General features: G+C 47.3%; 1 protein-coding gene across 8 annotated transcripts in view; it reads right to left on the minus strand.

Moving 5' to 3' along the window:
- PTPN5 (protein tyrosine phosphatase non-receptor type 5) overlaps nucleotides 1-15,298 on the minus strand; it is a 132,738-nt gene that overhangs the window by 33,987 nt on the left and 83,453 nt on the right. For all 8 annotated transcript variants that reach the window (XM_083163969.1, XM_083163968.1, XM_083163970.1 and 5 more), the window contains one exon: nucleotides 488-677. In XM_083163969.1, coding sequence (XP_083020095.1) covers nucleotides 488-646 — 159 coding nt within the window. In that variant the 5' untranslated portion in view covers nucleotides 647-677. The remainder of the gene's footprint in view (nucleotides 1-487; nucleotides 678-15,298) is intronic.

The following is a 15,298-nucleotide window of genomic DNA, read 5'->3' on the forward strand; positions in this document are numbered from 1 at the left end:
CATTCTGCAGTGACATAGCATCAATCTCCCTCTCTCCCTCATTAGTCTAGCAATCTCCCTCATTTCACCTAGCCCACATTACACTGTTACATCATAGTTAACTCCCCTCCTGCATTCTGCAGGAGACTCCCGGACAATCTCCCTCATGTCACCTGGCCTACATTACATGGTTACATTTTTTGGGAAAAAAGGAATGAGAGACAGATACATTTACACTGTGTCATCAGCACGGGGGCGCTGTGCAAAAGTCTATAACCAACTATAATCTCGCTGAAACTAGTTTTCAAAAGTAGGCAAGTATGGTCGACACTGACACAAAAACATGAACGACTCACTTGGGCCTTTTCTTGTGTCAACCTTTTCCATGACTGCTGATGGTGTCGACATTTTATCAATGTCAGCCTTGCACCTGTTGACCTTTCGGTGTCACCCTAGACCCTGTTGCGCCATTGATCCACCGCCCGGTCTGTCCCTGTATAGAACTTACCAGTATCTGAGAGAGAACAAGCAGGCAGATGCTGCCCCCGATGGTGAGGACGTTCCACAGAGCGGCCCAGCTGTACTGCGCGTTCCGTGCCACCTCCTGCGACTGATCCGCCCCGACCTGCAGGTCCTGCTGTTCATCTGCCTCGTGCAGGGAACCCATGTCTGCCGGATCCCTTCTGTCATGGAGACACCTTGGTGGAGAGGAGATTACAGTGAGGGTGTTGCTGCCACCACGGTCTCATAGCTGACCCAATGGGACCATCCTCGCCCGCTGCAGAGCCCAAATACATAGAACTGCACCTATGACAGCAGATAGTTACACCTAATAACCTCATGGTGTCTATGGGGCTGATTCAGACGTGCTCGCTCAGTTCCTAATACGGCCCAGTCTCCGATGTTGGGTGGACTGCGCATGCACATGTGCAGACCCCGGAGCGAGTGCGTTCGCCAAAATGTTCTATCGCTGGGGTGCTCGCTGTCGGATTGACAGGCAGGGGGCGTTGTGGGGTGGGCACCTTTTGTTTCATGAGCGTGCCCACAAAAATGGGCACCCCCCGTAGATATGCTGGGTGGACCCCAGTAAATGCAGAGGTGCCCATGCCTGCTCGTGGGTGGGCGGACGATGTCTCAGGATGTCACATGACATCAGCGCCCACCTCCAATTCCCAGAAGGCCGTTCAACTAAAAAGTAATTCCTGGCTTACTGTTATGCAAACAGAGCAACCATGGATAGGGTATGATATGGGCATGGAGGAAGAGGAGGGTATTATTTGGGCACGGAGAAAGAGGAGGGTATGATATGGGCACAGAGGAAGAGGAGGGTATTATATGGGCACAGAAGAAAAGGAGGGTAGTATATGGGGATGGAGGAAGAGGAGGGTATTATATGGGCACAGAGGAAGAGGAGGACATTATATGGGCACAGAGGAAGAGGAGGGTATTATATGGGCATAGAGGAATAGGAGGGTATTATATGGGAACAGAAGGAAGTGGAGGGTATTATGTGGGTACAGAGAAAAAGTAGGGTATTATATGGGCACAGAGGAAGAGGAGGGTATTATATGGGCATGGAGGAATAGGAGGGTATTATATGGGCACAGCAGGAAGAGGAGGGTATTATATGGGAACGGAGGAACAGGTGGGTATTATATGGGCACAGAGGAAGAGTAGGGTATTATATGGGCAAAGAGGAACAGGAGGGTATTATATGGGCACAGTGAAACATGAGGGTATTATATGGGCACAGAAGGAAGAGGAGGGTATTATATGGACACAGAGGAAGAGTAGGGTATTATATGGGCATGGAGGAATAGGAGGGTATTATATGGGCACAGAGGAAGAGGAGGACATTATATGGGCACAGAGGAAGAGGAGGGTATTATATGGGCATAGAGGAATAGGAGGGTATTATATGGGAACAGAAGGAAGTGGAGGGTATTATGTGGGTACAGAGAAAAAGTAGGGTATTATATGGGCACAGAGGAAGAGGAGGGTATTATATGGGCATGGAGGAATAGGAGGGTATTATATGGGCACAGCAGGAAGAGGAGGGTATTATATGGGAACGGAGGAACAGGTGGGTATTATATGGGCACAGAGGAAGAGTAGGGTATTATATGGGCAAAGAGGAACAGGAGGGTATTATATGGGCACAGTGAAACATGAGGGTATTATATGGGCACAGAAGGAAGAGGAGGGTATTATATGGACACAGAGGAAGAGGAGGGTATTATATGGGCATGGAGGAATAGGAGGGTATTATATGGGCACAGCAGGAAGAGGAGGGTATTATATGGGCACGGAGGAACAGGTGGGTATTATATGGGCACAGAGGAAGAGTAGGGTATTATATGGGCAAAGAGGAACAGGAGGGTATTATATGGGCACAGAGAAACATGAGGGTATTATATGGGCACAGAGAAACAGGAGGGTATTATATGGGCACAGAAGGAAGAGGAGGGTATTATATGGGCATTCACTGGTCCTAAATGGGAGCAGTAGCAGCACACAGTGAAAGAAGAGCAGGGTATTATATGGGCACAGAGGAAGAGGAGGGTATTATATGGGCACAGAGGAAGAGGAGGGTGTTATATGGGCACAGAGGAAGAGGAGATGTCTGACCCTAGGAATATTCCTCACTAGAACCAGGGACCCTGCACTGTTCTACTTATGGCCTTTACAAGGTTACAAATCTAGGATCAGTGACCCATAGAGCAATATGCACCTGAAAGCAGGATTACGCCAGCGGGCATTACTTCCCGCCTGGGTGAGGTTCTGTCAGATGCTATAAGCCTCGGGGTTCCGGCACCCCCTGACCGCAGGTACATCATAGATGCATATCCCCCTAGTCCTTACTGCTGCCATATCTGTAGCTGCACACACAGGAGCAGGCTGCGGCCCACTCTCCCCGCTGAGCCTAGATCCTTCTCCTCTGCACAGTGACTCATCAGCATATATTAGAATTCTGGACATGTGTAGTCTGCGTGGGGAACATACAGTGTGGGCTGGGAAGGGAAGAGGATGCAGAGATTCACTTCTAACCACTTCCAATGTGCGCATCACATAAGAGCATGGTGCACGCAGATACCATCACGCATGGACACCCTGGCACTCTTATTTATCACATTTCTAATTACAAGCGTTACCCAGACGTCATCTCCTGTAATACTCAGCGGTTGATGATCCTACAAATATTATAATTTATTTTATTATACTCACACATACAGTACAGGAGACGTTATACTGTGCATATACCCACACATACAGGAGAAGTTATACTGTGCATATACTCATACAGAACAGGGCAGGTTATACTGTGTGTATACGCACACATACAGTACAGGAGAAGTTATACTGTGCATATACCCACACATACAGAACAGGGCAAGTTATACTGTGCATATACTCATACAGAACAGGGCAGGTTATACTGTGTGTATACGCACACATACAGTACAGGAGAAGTTATACTGTGCATATACCCACACATACAGAACAGGAGAAGTTATACTGTGCCTATACCCACACATACAGAACAGGATACGTTATACTGTGCATATACCCACACATACAGAACAGGAGAAGTTATACTGTGCATATACCCACACATACAGAACAGGGCAAGTTATACTGTGCATATACCCACACATACAGAACATGGCAAGTTATACTGTGCATATACCCACACATACAGAACAGGAGAAGTTATACTGTGCATATACCCACACATACAGAACAGGAGAAGTTATACTGTGCATATACCCACACATACAGAACAGGGAGAGTTATACTGTGCATATACCCACACATACAGAACAGGAGAAGTTACACTGTGCATATACCCACACATACAGAACAGGGAGAGTTATACTGTGCATATACCCACACATACAGAACAGGAGAAGTTATACTGTGCATATACCCACACATACAGAACAGGAGAAGTTATACTGTGCATATACCCACACATACAGAACAGGAGAAGTTATACTGTGCATATACCCACACATACAGAACAGGGAGAGTTATACTGTGCATATACCCACACATACAGAACAGGGAGAGTTATACTGTGCATATACCCACACATACAGAACAGGAGAAGTTATACTGTGCATATACCCACATATACAGAACAGGGAGAGTTATACTGTGCATATACCCACACATACAGAACAGGAGACGTTATACTGTGCATATACCCACACATACAGAACAGGGAGAGTTATACTGTGCATATACCCACACATACAGAACAGGAGAAGTTATACTGTGCATATACCCACACATACAGAACAGGAGAAGTTATACTGTGCATATACCCACACATACAGAACAGGGAGAGTTATACTGTGCATATACCCACACATACAGAACAGGAGAAGTTATACTGTGCATATACCCACACAAACAGAACAGGGAGAGTTATACTGTGCATATACCCACACATACAGAACAGGAGAAGTTATACTGTGCATATACCCACACATACAGAACAGGAGAAGTTATACTGTGCATATACCCACACATACATAACAGGAGAAGTTATACTGTGCTTATACCCACACATACAGAACAGGAGAAGTTATACTGTGCTTATACCCACACATACAGAACAGGAAAAGTTATACTGTGCATATACCCGCACATACAGAACAGGAGAAGTTATACTGTGCCTATACCCGCACATACAGAACAGGAGACGTTATACTGTGCATATACCCACACATACAGAACAGGAGAAGTTATACTGTGCATATACTCACACATACAGAACAGGGCAAGTTATACTGTGCATATACCCACACATACAGAACATGGCAAGTTATACTGTGCATATACCCACACATACAGAACAGGAGAAGTTATACTGTGCATATACCCACACATACAGAACAGGAGAAGTTATACTGTGCATATACCCACACATACAGAACAGGGAGAGTTATACTGTGCATATACCCACACATACAGAACAGGAGAAGTTACACTGTGCATATACCCACACATACAGAACATGGCAAGTTATACTGTGCATATACCCACACATACAGAACAGGAGAAGTTATACTGTGCATATACCCACACATACAGAACAGGAGAAGTTATACTGTGCATATACCCACACATACAGAACAGGGAGAGTTATACTGTGCATATACCCACACATACAGAACAGGAGAAGTTACACTGTGCATATACCCACACATACAGAACAGGGAGAGTTATACTGTGCATATACCCACACATACAGAACAGGAGAAGTTATACTGTGCATATACCCACACATACAGAACAGGGAGAAGTTATACTGTGCATATACCCACACATACAGAACAGGAGACGTTATACTGTGCATATACCCACACACACAGAACAGGGAGAGTTATACTGTGCATATACCCACACACACAGAACAGGAGAAGTTATACTGTGCATATACCCACACAAACAGAACAGGGAGAGTTATACTGTGCATATACCCACACATACAGAACAGGAGAAGTTATACTGTGCATATACCCACACATACAGAACAGGAGAAGTTATACTGTGCATATACCCACACATACAGAACAGGAGAAGTTATACTGTGCATATACCCACACATACAGAACAGGAGAAGTTATACTGTGCTTATACCCACACATAGAGAACAGGAGAAGTTATACTGTGCTTATACCCACACATACAGAACAGGAGAAGTTATACTGTGCATATACCCACACATACAGAACAGGAGAAGTTATACTGTGCATATACCCACACATACAGAACAGGAGAAGTTATACTGTGCATATACCCACACATACAGAACAGGAGAAGTTATACTGTGCATATACCCACACATACAGAACAGGAGAAGTTATACTGTGCATATACCCACACATACAGAACAGGGAGAGTTATACTGTGCATATACCCACACATACAGAACAGGAGAAGTTATACTGTGCATATACCCACACATACAGAACAGGAGAAGTTATACTCTGCATATACCCACACATACAGAACAGGAGAAGTTATACTGTGCATATACCCACACATACAGAACAGGAGAAGTTATACTGTGCATATACTCACACATACAGAACAGGAGAAGTTATACTGTGCATATACTCACACATACAGAACAGGAGAAGTTATACTGTGCATATACCCACACATACAGAACAGGAGAAGTTATACTGTGCATATACCCACACATACAGAACAGGAGAAGTTATACTGTGCTTATACCCACACATACAGAACAGGAGAAGTTATACTGTGCTTATACCCACACATACAGAACAGGAGAAGTTATACTGTGCTTATACCCACACATACAGAACAGGAGAAGTTATACTGTGCATATACTCATACAGAACAGGAGACGTTATACTGTACATATACCCACACATACAGAACAGGAGAAGTTATACTGTGCATATACCCACACATACAGAACAGGGAGAGTTATACTGTGCATATACCCACACATACAGAACAGGAGAATTTATACTGTGCATATACCCACACATACAGAACAGGAGAAGTTATACTGTGCATATACCCACACATACAGAACAGGAGAAGTTATACTGTGCATATACCCACACATACAGAACAGGAGACGTTATACTGTGCATATACCCACACATACAGAACAGGAGACGTTTTACTGTGCATATACCCACATATACAGAACAGGAGAAGTTATACTGTGCATATACCCACACATACAGAACAGGGAGAGTTATACTGTGCATATACCCACACATACAGAACAGGGAGAGTTATACTGTGCATATACCCACACATACAGACATACAGAACGCGAGGTTATACTGTGCATATACAGTCTATATGGCAGCACGGATGGTGTAATGGTTAGCATTACTGCCTCACAGCGCTGAGGTCATGGGTTCGATCCCCACCATGGCTCTAACTGTGCAGAGTTTGTATATTCTCCCCGTGCTTGTGTGGGTTTCCTCCGGGTACTCCGGTTTCCTCCCACAATCCAAAAATATACATATAGGTTAATTGGCTTCCAACAAAATTAACCCTAGAATGTCTGTGTGCGTGTACATGTGGTAGGAAATATAGATTGTAAGCTCCACTGGGGCAGGGACTGATGTGAATGTTCAAATATTCTCTGTAAAGCGCTGTGGCATATGTGTGCGCTATATAAGAAACTGTTAATAAATAATAAATAAATAAACCCACACATACAGAACGGGAGGTTATACTGTACATATACCCACACATACAGAACGGGAGGTTATACTGTACATATACCCACACATACAGAACGGGAGGTTATACTGTACATATACCCACACATACAGAACGGGAGGTTGTACTGTGCATTGCATATACCACACATACAGAACAGGAGAGGTTATACTCTGTATACCCACACATAAAGACATGTGCATATATATTATAGTGAGGTTATTGCTTAGTTTGCAGATGATCACTGGCTGTAGTATGGAAGGCAGTGCAGCTCTGTGGCGTCTATGTCTGGTATAACATTTCTATCTTACGCTGTCTTCATAGGCGATGTGAGAAGTCTCGGCTCAGCCACTAATTGTACTAGTGCGTAGTGCTGTGACTTGTGTGGGGATAAGGTGCCTCCGCCTGCTCCCCGCACACATCCGATGTGTAATACCCCAATCACCTGCACACGTCTACGCCGGCACAATTACTCATCCTGAGGGAGGTGCTATGAATCACTCCATCCCTTATATACAGCAGGGTTACATTTACTAGGATGGGAGTTCTATTGAATATGAGATGTTGCCCATAGCAACCAATCAGATTCCATCTATTATCTTGTAGTAGGTGCCAAATAAATAAGAAGTAGAATCTGATATCGGTTGCTATTGGCAACATCCTGTCTGCAGGGACGTTCCCGGGTTGGCCCCTTTCACACCAGCCTAGTCCCTGCATTTTCTGGTGTGATGGGGGAGAGAAACCCACCCGCTCCATGTCACATTACCTTAAGGAAGATGCGGGAAGGGGGGGCACACAGCAGCTCTGTCCCCAGGCAGTGACCCAGTGGATTCGGCAGTAGCGGCGCTCTCTTCCAGCACAGGCACAGTTGGGAAGCCGGGTGAGTACCTTTCACACTGGCCTGCATCCTGGGAGCAACCCTGCTAGCTCGGCCCATGACCCTATCACACCATTGATAGTCCCGGGTCGTTCCCAGAGCCAATCCGGGAAAATAAGCCGGGGTGAGAGGGGTGTAATTTTCCCTGTAGAGTCTGCAGCAGAGCAACTACAAAAACAGAGCAAATTTGACAGAAGTACTGTACTAGCTTATTGCTATGTCACAGGGTAAGGATACAGCTAAATTCATACATGCCAGGAGGCTCCCAAACATCAGGTGGCACTACCAGCCCTTTAGAAGAGTGGGCAAGTCTCCCAGATGGTTGGCACCTCCCCCGCCCCCCCTCACATAGAGTGAGATTATTGATTAGACACATTTGCCCACGTATGCAGATTATCACTAGTTGCAGTATGAAATCTAGTACACCTCTATGTGGTGTGAGGAAATGAGGGTTGTTGAAGACAGTCTATAGCCATGAATTACCCCTTTTATACCTTGAGACCAGTGTCGGTATTTACCTATGGGATGCAGCCCCCCCCCAGGTAAAATCCGCCATTGTGTGAAGCCATATCTGTGAGACTGCACTTGATTTACTGTGACTGGCAGTGATTTCCGATTGGAAGACCGACCTGCCAGTCACATAAGACCAGAGGTGGGATTCAGCCGGTTCGCACCGGTTCTGCAGAACCGATACCTAATATACGATCGGTTCTGCAGGACCGGTGGCTAAGGAGTGCTGCGGACGCTGACAAGGTACTTGAAGCAGCTGTGACAGCCGGGCAGAGAGCTGCGTTCTGCCCTGCTGTATACTGAAAACAGGTCCGCCACCGTACGCGTCTATTTTGAATGCTACTGCTGGACCGCGAGCCAATAGGAGCTCGCGGGCCAGAAGCCAATAAGGAGCGGCAATGGGAACCATCTGTACACTTGCAGAATCTATTCTGGAGACCCCGCTCTCTCCACGCGACTTCTGCCCAGAGCAGAGCACATAGGGGGGGATTCTGGCTGGTTTGCAAAAGAAAACTCCTTCTTTAATGGACAAAACCACGTGCAGGGGTCAGTGTTCCCTCTAAGCTGTGCGCGTGTGCGCGCGCACACAACTCGCCGAGCCCGCGCACAGACATTACAACTGAGCGCACAAAGGTTAAAATCTTGTTTTAGTGTGCCACGAGTTTAATAAGGTTGAAAATCACTGCTATAGTCTATATGTGTGGTGTGTGAAGTCTGTAAATATTCAAATTGCTTTATTAACTCAACAGAACTCGAAACCTAGGCCTGTATACGTTATGTGACGCACAAAAATGTACATTTCCTTCCAAAGTTGCACAGCCAATATCTTTTTCTGCACAAAGCCTTCGTAAAATTAGAGGGAACATTGGCAGGGGTGCCGAGGGGGACGACAAGTACAGTTTACCCGAGCCTATCAGCGGGGCCCTGGTCTGGACATAGTTTAAAAAAAAAATTTGGTGGCGAGTGCGCCGGGTCTGAGTACGCCGGAGTCAGCTGTTCAGCAGCGGCATTGGGAGTGCAGATGTGGGCGGACGTGGGGGCAGCAGCATCACAGAGGTCCTTCTGAGCGTTTGTTCCTCTCTCCGACTCCAGGGCCTGCTGAGAGCCGCCATATGACTTGGGAGTTTACCGTGGCTCAGCGACAGGAGGATGCTTAGGGGAGGTAGTCCCTGGGTGCCGGGAGGAACTGGGTCAGAGAGAGGCTGCCTCCCGCGGGAGTACCACCTACTCTGCCGAATCCAGCCCACCCCGCTCCCCACATTCCCATCCCAGCAACCACCTGCAGCAGGTGCCAGTGCCATGTTTCCAGCCCAGCAGTCCCAGACCTTGTTCCCCACAGATGTCCAGCTCACTGTGTTCCAAGGTGGAAGGTGGGTGGCTGGTTTCTCTGTGTCTGCTGCCTCCCTGCATGCTGCTGGGGCTGAGATCCGACTCTGGAAGTCAGCATGTAATCCCTGACAGAGCATGTGCTGTAACTCCATGACAACGAGCGTGTTAACCCCTGGCAAAGCATGTAACCCATGGCAGAGCATGTAAATCCATGGCAACGAGCATGTTAACCACTGGCAGAGCATGTAACCTATGGCAGAGCATGTAAATCCATGGCAACGAGCATGTTAACCCCTGGAAGAGCATGTAACCCATGGCAGAGCATGTAAATCCATGGCAACGAGCATGTTAACCCCTGGCAGAGCATGTAACCCATGGCAGAGCATGTAAATCCATGGCAACGAGCATGTTAACCCCTGGCAGAGCATGTAAATCCATGGCAACGAGCATGTTAACCCCTGGCAGATCATGTAACCCATGGCAAAGCATGTAAATCCATGGCAACGAGCATGTTAACCCCTGGCAGAGCATGTAACACCTGGCAGAGCAGGTTAATCCCATGGCAACAAGCATTTTAACCCCCTAATATGCAGTGAGCATTACTGTGTGTGGAATAATGTGTAATGGGGATTATGGCATGTGGTAAAATATGTAATAGGTCCTACGGTGTATGGCATAATGTGTACTGAGCACTATGGTGTGTGGCATAATGTGTCATGAGTATTATGGCATGTGGTATAATATGTAAATTTTTGTCCCTGTATCCACCTTGGAAGCAGTGGCGTAACAGGTCCACAGAGGAGCTCTGTCTGCGAGGGCCCCAGGAAGTTGTTGTACCGGGGCCCAGGATTTCTCTTGGCAGCCCTGACTACGTGCACTGCAGGCATAGTTACCTACTCTCCTGCACAGTGGCGTAAGTTCGTCCCAGTTGCCCGGAGGCAAGATAAATATTGGTGCACCCCCCCCACACACACACACAGACACCACCTTATCTGTATGTGTGTGTGTGTGTCACTTGCAAAAATTATGTTTAGAATTATTGTGATGTCTATTGTCCTGCTAGGATGGGGAGTCAGCCGCGAATACAATATCAAAGGCTTTCAATTACCTGATCCAAACTTGCAAGGGAAGAAGAGGTGACCACTTGGGAGCAGGAGCCTGGTGGCAGATGACTCCATTGCCTCCAGAGTTCTGCCTCTGCTCCTGCATTCTGAAGGAGACTCCCTGAATAGCAGCAATCTCCTTCTCTCCCTCATTAGTCTAGCAATCTCCTTCATGTCACCTAGCCCACATTACACTTACATCATAGTTACCTCCCCTCCTGCATTCTGCAGGAGACTCCCTGACATAGCAGCAATCTCCCTCTCTCCCTCATTAGTCTAGCAATCTCCCTCATGTCACCTAGCCCACATTACACTGTTACATTTTGGGGAAAAAAGGAATGAGAGATAGATACATTTGAATCATCGGCACCATTCCCAGTACTTTACCAAGTATAGTATATCTTACTAACTGCTTTGGGGCTCATCTACATTTGTATAAAAGTCATTATAAAAGATTCCTCTCAGATGTAGCGGTACACACCCACGCTTGTAGGTGCCACGTTCACAATCTCTTTTCACATTCTCTCCATATATGGAACTACACACGTCCTTTGGGAGGAGCATGACACGCCCCCTCAATGGGGCACTGAGCAAAATTATACTACCAACTATAATCTCCCTGAAACTAGTTTTCAAAAGCAGGTAGGTATGACTGCAGGTGGGGCTGATGTAACATCATACTTGCCTACCTTTGTAGTCACCTCTCTGGGAAAAGCCTGGGGAGGAGACTCTCTGCAGCTTTCCTGGGGGCGGGGTTTGTTGACATTAAGCCCTGCCTTCAGCCCTGTAAGTGCTGTGATTCACGGCTCTTCGGGGAGGGGGTAATACTAAATGACGCGATCTGCGTCATTTTAGCCCCACCCTCCTCTAGAAAGCGCGGCGAATGCCGGAATTTGACTGGCAGACGGAGGGAGTGCGGTGCCGATGCGGTGGGGGGCTCGTCCACCCGATTTTCTGGACCCTCCCGCCCATTCCGGAGAGTAGGTAAGGATGTGTAACATGTGCAGAAAGAATTGGATTTGGGTGGGGTGTGTACTACAAACTGATATCTATATTGCAGTGTAAGAATAAAAGCTGGCAGTATTTACCCAACTCTAACTCTCTCTGCACATGTTACATCTGCCACATCTGCAGTGCAGCATGGTTTTGCCCATTAAAGAAGGAGTTTCCTTTTGCAAAACAACCTGAATCAGCCCCATAATGCCTACTACATGTAATGAGGGCCCCCTCCGTGAAGCCCTAGCCTGGGTAATGGGATTACAGGGCTGTTTATGGATCACATGCAGTGTTCTGAATTCGGCCTCTGGCATGTGCAAACAGAGGCGTAGTTAGGGCGGAGCGTGAGCTCCGGGCGCAGTAAGTTGACATAGCGCCGGAGCCACGCACCGCAAACGGCATCGCTGCCCTGCCCTATACTGCCCTCCCGGTCGCTCGCCCGCCTGCTCACTCACTGTAGCGGAAGCAGCAGCAGCGGGATGTTGACGGCGGCAGCGGCTGGCAAGTGCAGGGGAGAGAGGGTGTGTGTGTGCCTGTGTGAAGCTGGGAGCCGGCGCCATGGGGTTCGCAGGGACGCGGTGCAGCACAGTCAGTGGCCTGCTGTGCCGGGGCTGCAGGAGCCGGAGGCAGGATGTAACCAGGCTGCTCCCTGGTTACACATCCGGATGAAAGGTCGCTCTGTGGACCGGAGGGAGGAGGACAGTGGCACACTGCCTATGTAGTGTAGTTTTGTGAGGTGAGCAGCATGTGGATGTGCAGGGACAGGGAGGGGATGTCTTTGCTTTGTGTTATTGAGGTGGGGTGTGTGCATGTATGCTGTGTGTACTGTGTGTATGCTTTGTATGTGTGTAAATATGTATGTGTGCAGGTATGCAATATGTATGTATGCATGCTATGTGTGCGTGTGTATATGATGTGTTCATGCATGTAAAATAAGCGTAATAGCCCAGTGTGTAATCCACCTCCACAGTCAAATCATGTGTGTGTGTGTGTGTATGTATATATGTGTGTGTGTGTATGTATGTGTATATATATATATATATATATATATATATATGTGTGTGTGTGTATATATGTGTGTGTGTGTGTGTTTGTGTGTGTGTGGAAACCCCCTAACGAAAATCCTGTGTTTGCCATTGATATATAATAATGTAATAGGGTGGCGGGGGGGGGGGGGGCGGCGGCTATCGGCCTGCTACAAATGGGGGGGCGCAAAGTATGCCCTTGCTCCAGGCACTGTGGCACCTAGCTACACCGCTGTGTGCAAACCCTGACGGCGAACAGCCGCGGCGAGTCACACACTGGGTGTTCACATGGGTAAGCGGGCCTGCCAGGGGTAGGTGGCTGATGTCACAGGACATCACCCGGTCGCCCCTCTTTGGCACACGTAAATAAAAGTCAGTTCGGACTTCCTTGCGAAGGCAGGAGACATCGTTCGATGGTCCAGACATCATGCGATATATCACATGCAGTTGACCACACTTACATCAGCCGAACACTTGCATCTAACTTCCGTTACCGTCTATCTGGACGCTGTCGACTATCTTTATCTTAAAGCCGAGAATACGATAGATGTTAATATGAACGATTTTGCAGACAGGTTGGAATGACAACATCTTCAAGTGCGCTGAAGGAGGGGCATCCAATGAATCACATAAGCCCCGCCCCCGCTATACAATGCGTCACATGTCCACCGGTTACATGTCAGCCTATTGACATGACTTACATGTAATTCCCATTTTATACCCATGTTCCAGTCGTATGGAGAAAACTGCAGGAACAGTGAAACCTATTTCCCCCCTGTTTCTCCCTGCGCTCGCGGCTCATGCCGGGTTGCAGGAAAGGGTTAAGCTCGCTCCTGTCCTACCTCGATCATTGTTCTGCTAGTTTCCAGTATGAGCTGCCAGCTCGGATCCCGGCCCAGGCTGTGCGAGAGCACTCACTCCGCAGCTCTTTGTCTGCCGCGGTGACAGGGCGCAGTGTTTTATTTTCCGTTTCCAACAATTGAGGACACTCTACACAAAGGCGCAGGTGAGGGGGGGGGGGGGGGGGACACAAACACCCGCCCACCTCATTATCATTAGCTTTCTGCCAGGTTATTAGGAGTTGGTTTTTAATGCAAAGCAAATTACAAGGGGAGGGTTAGGGTTAGGCACTAACAGGGCCCATGGGCCAGTCAAACTAAGAAAAGGGATGACCATCGATAGTCAAAAACATTGACGGTCATCCATTAGATATTATGCTGCCATCGATGACTGCTTGTACTATCGCCATTGATGGTAACCATCGATGGTGTTACCACCGATAGTCATCCCTAGGGGCAACCAGCCGTCCATCGTTATTACAGAACACTTATTCCAGTATGCCCTACCAGCTTATGGATAGCATGCTGGGACTTGTAGTCCACACAGGCTGAAGAGCCACAAGACGCCTACTGCTGAATGGGTAAATAAATATTTAATTACAATCCTCTATCATTTTATTTAATGTTTCGGGGAAGTTCTATATTATTAGGTAGGCATGGGAATAAGACGCTTTAAATGTGATTTAAATAACGTGTTGCTTCATGACATTAAATTAACAGTGTTGTGAATAAGGTGTAATTAAGATAACACCTCGCTTTTCTGCCGAACGTGCAGTTCATTTGCACATAGTCTGCCATTTGTAATTAGGATTCACGAGGCCCCAAACATGCGTTTGCTGAGGACCTCGCCGGGAATAGTGGCGTTTTGCAGCGTTGATAAATCATTATCCAGCATCTCACAAGGAAACACACAAAGGAGGTAATTCTGGTTGACCCGCAAAGCTGCCCGTACCCCCCCTCGCATGCCGACCATCAAATGATTTTCAAGTGGGTACTTATATGTTAGTTGGGCTTTGCATAGTGGGCTATTCTGCGTTGCATCGCATCGCATGGGCCATTTTAGTGTCATGCGATGTGCGATGCGATTTTTAATGTAATTTATTTACTGCTCTGTGTGCCCCCAAGGTATCGCATCTGCCGCAAAATCGCATGCGATTGCATGCGATTTTATAGGGTGTGCGATGCCATTACATTAGGTATACAATAATATGATTGTATGTCCTAAAAATAGATTTTACGCACCCCCCCCCCCCCACTATCCACGCCACCCCGAAGCGTGGCGAGCACATCAGAACGCGTCCTCCGACCTTTTCATACTCCCACTATCCACGTCGGCGTGGAGTTGATTTTATATAGTGTTGTGGATGCATCGAGCTACGGAGCCCGAAGCGTGGCGAGTGCAGCGGGATACAT

Source organism: Crinia signifera, chromosome 11 (assembly GCF_055691185.1).
Source record: "Crinia signifera chromosome 11, ASM5569118v1, whole genome shotgun sequence".
Lineage (NCBI taxonomy): Eukaryota > Metazoa > Chordata > Amphibia > Anura > Myobatrachidae > Crinia > Crinia signifera.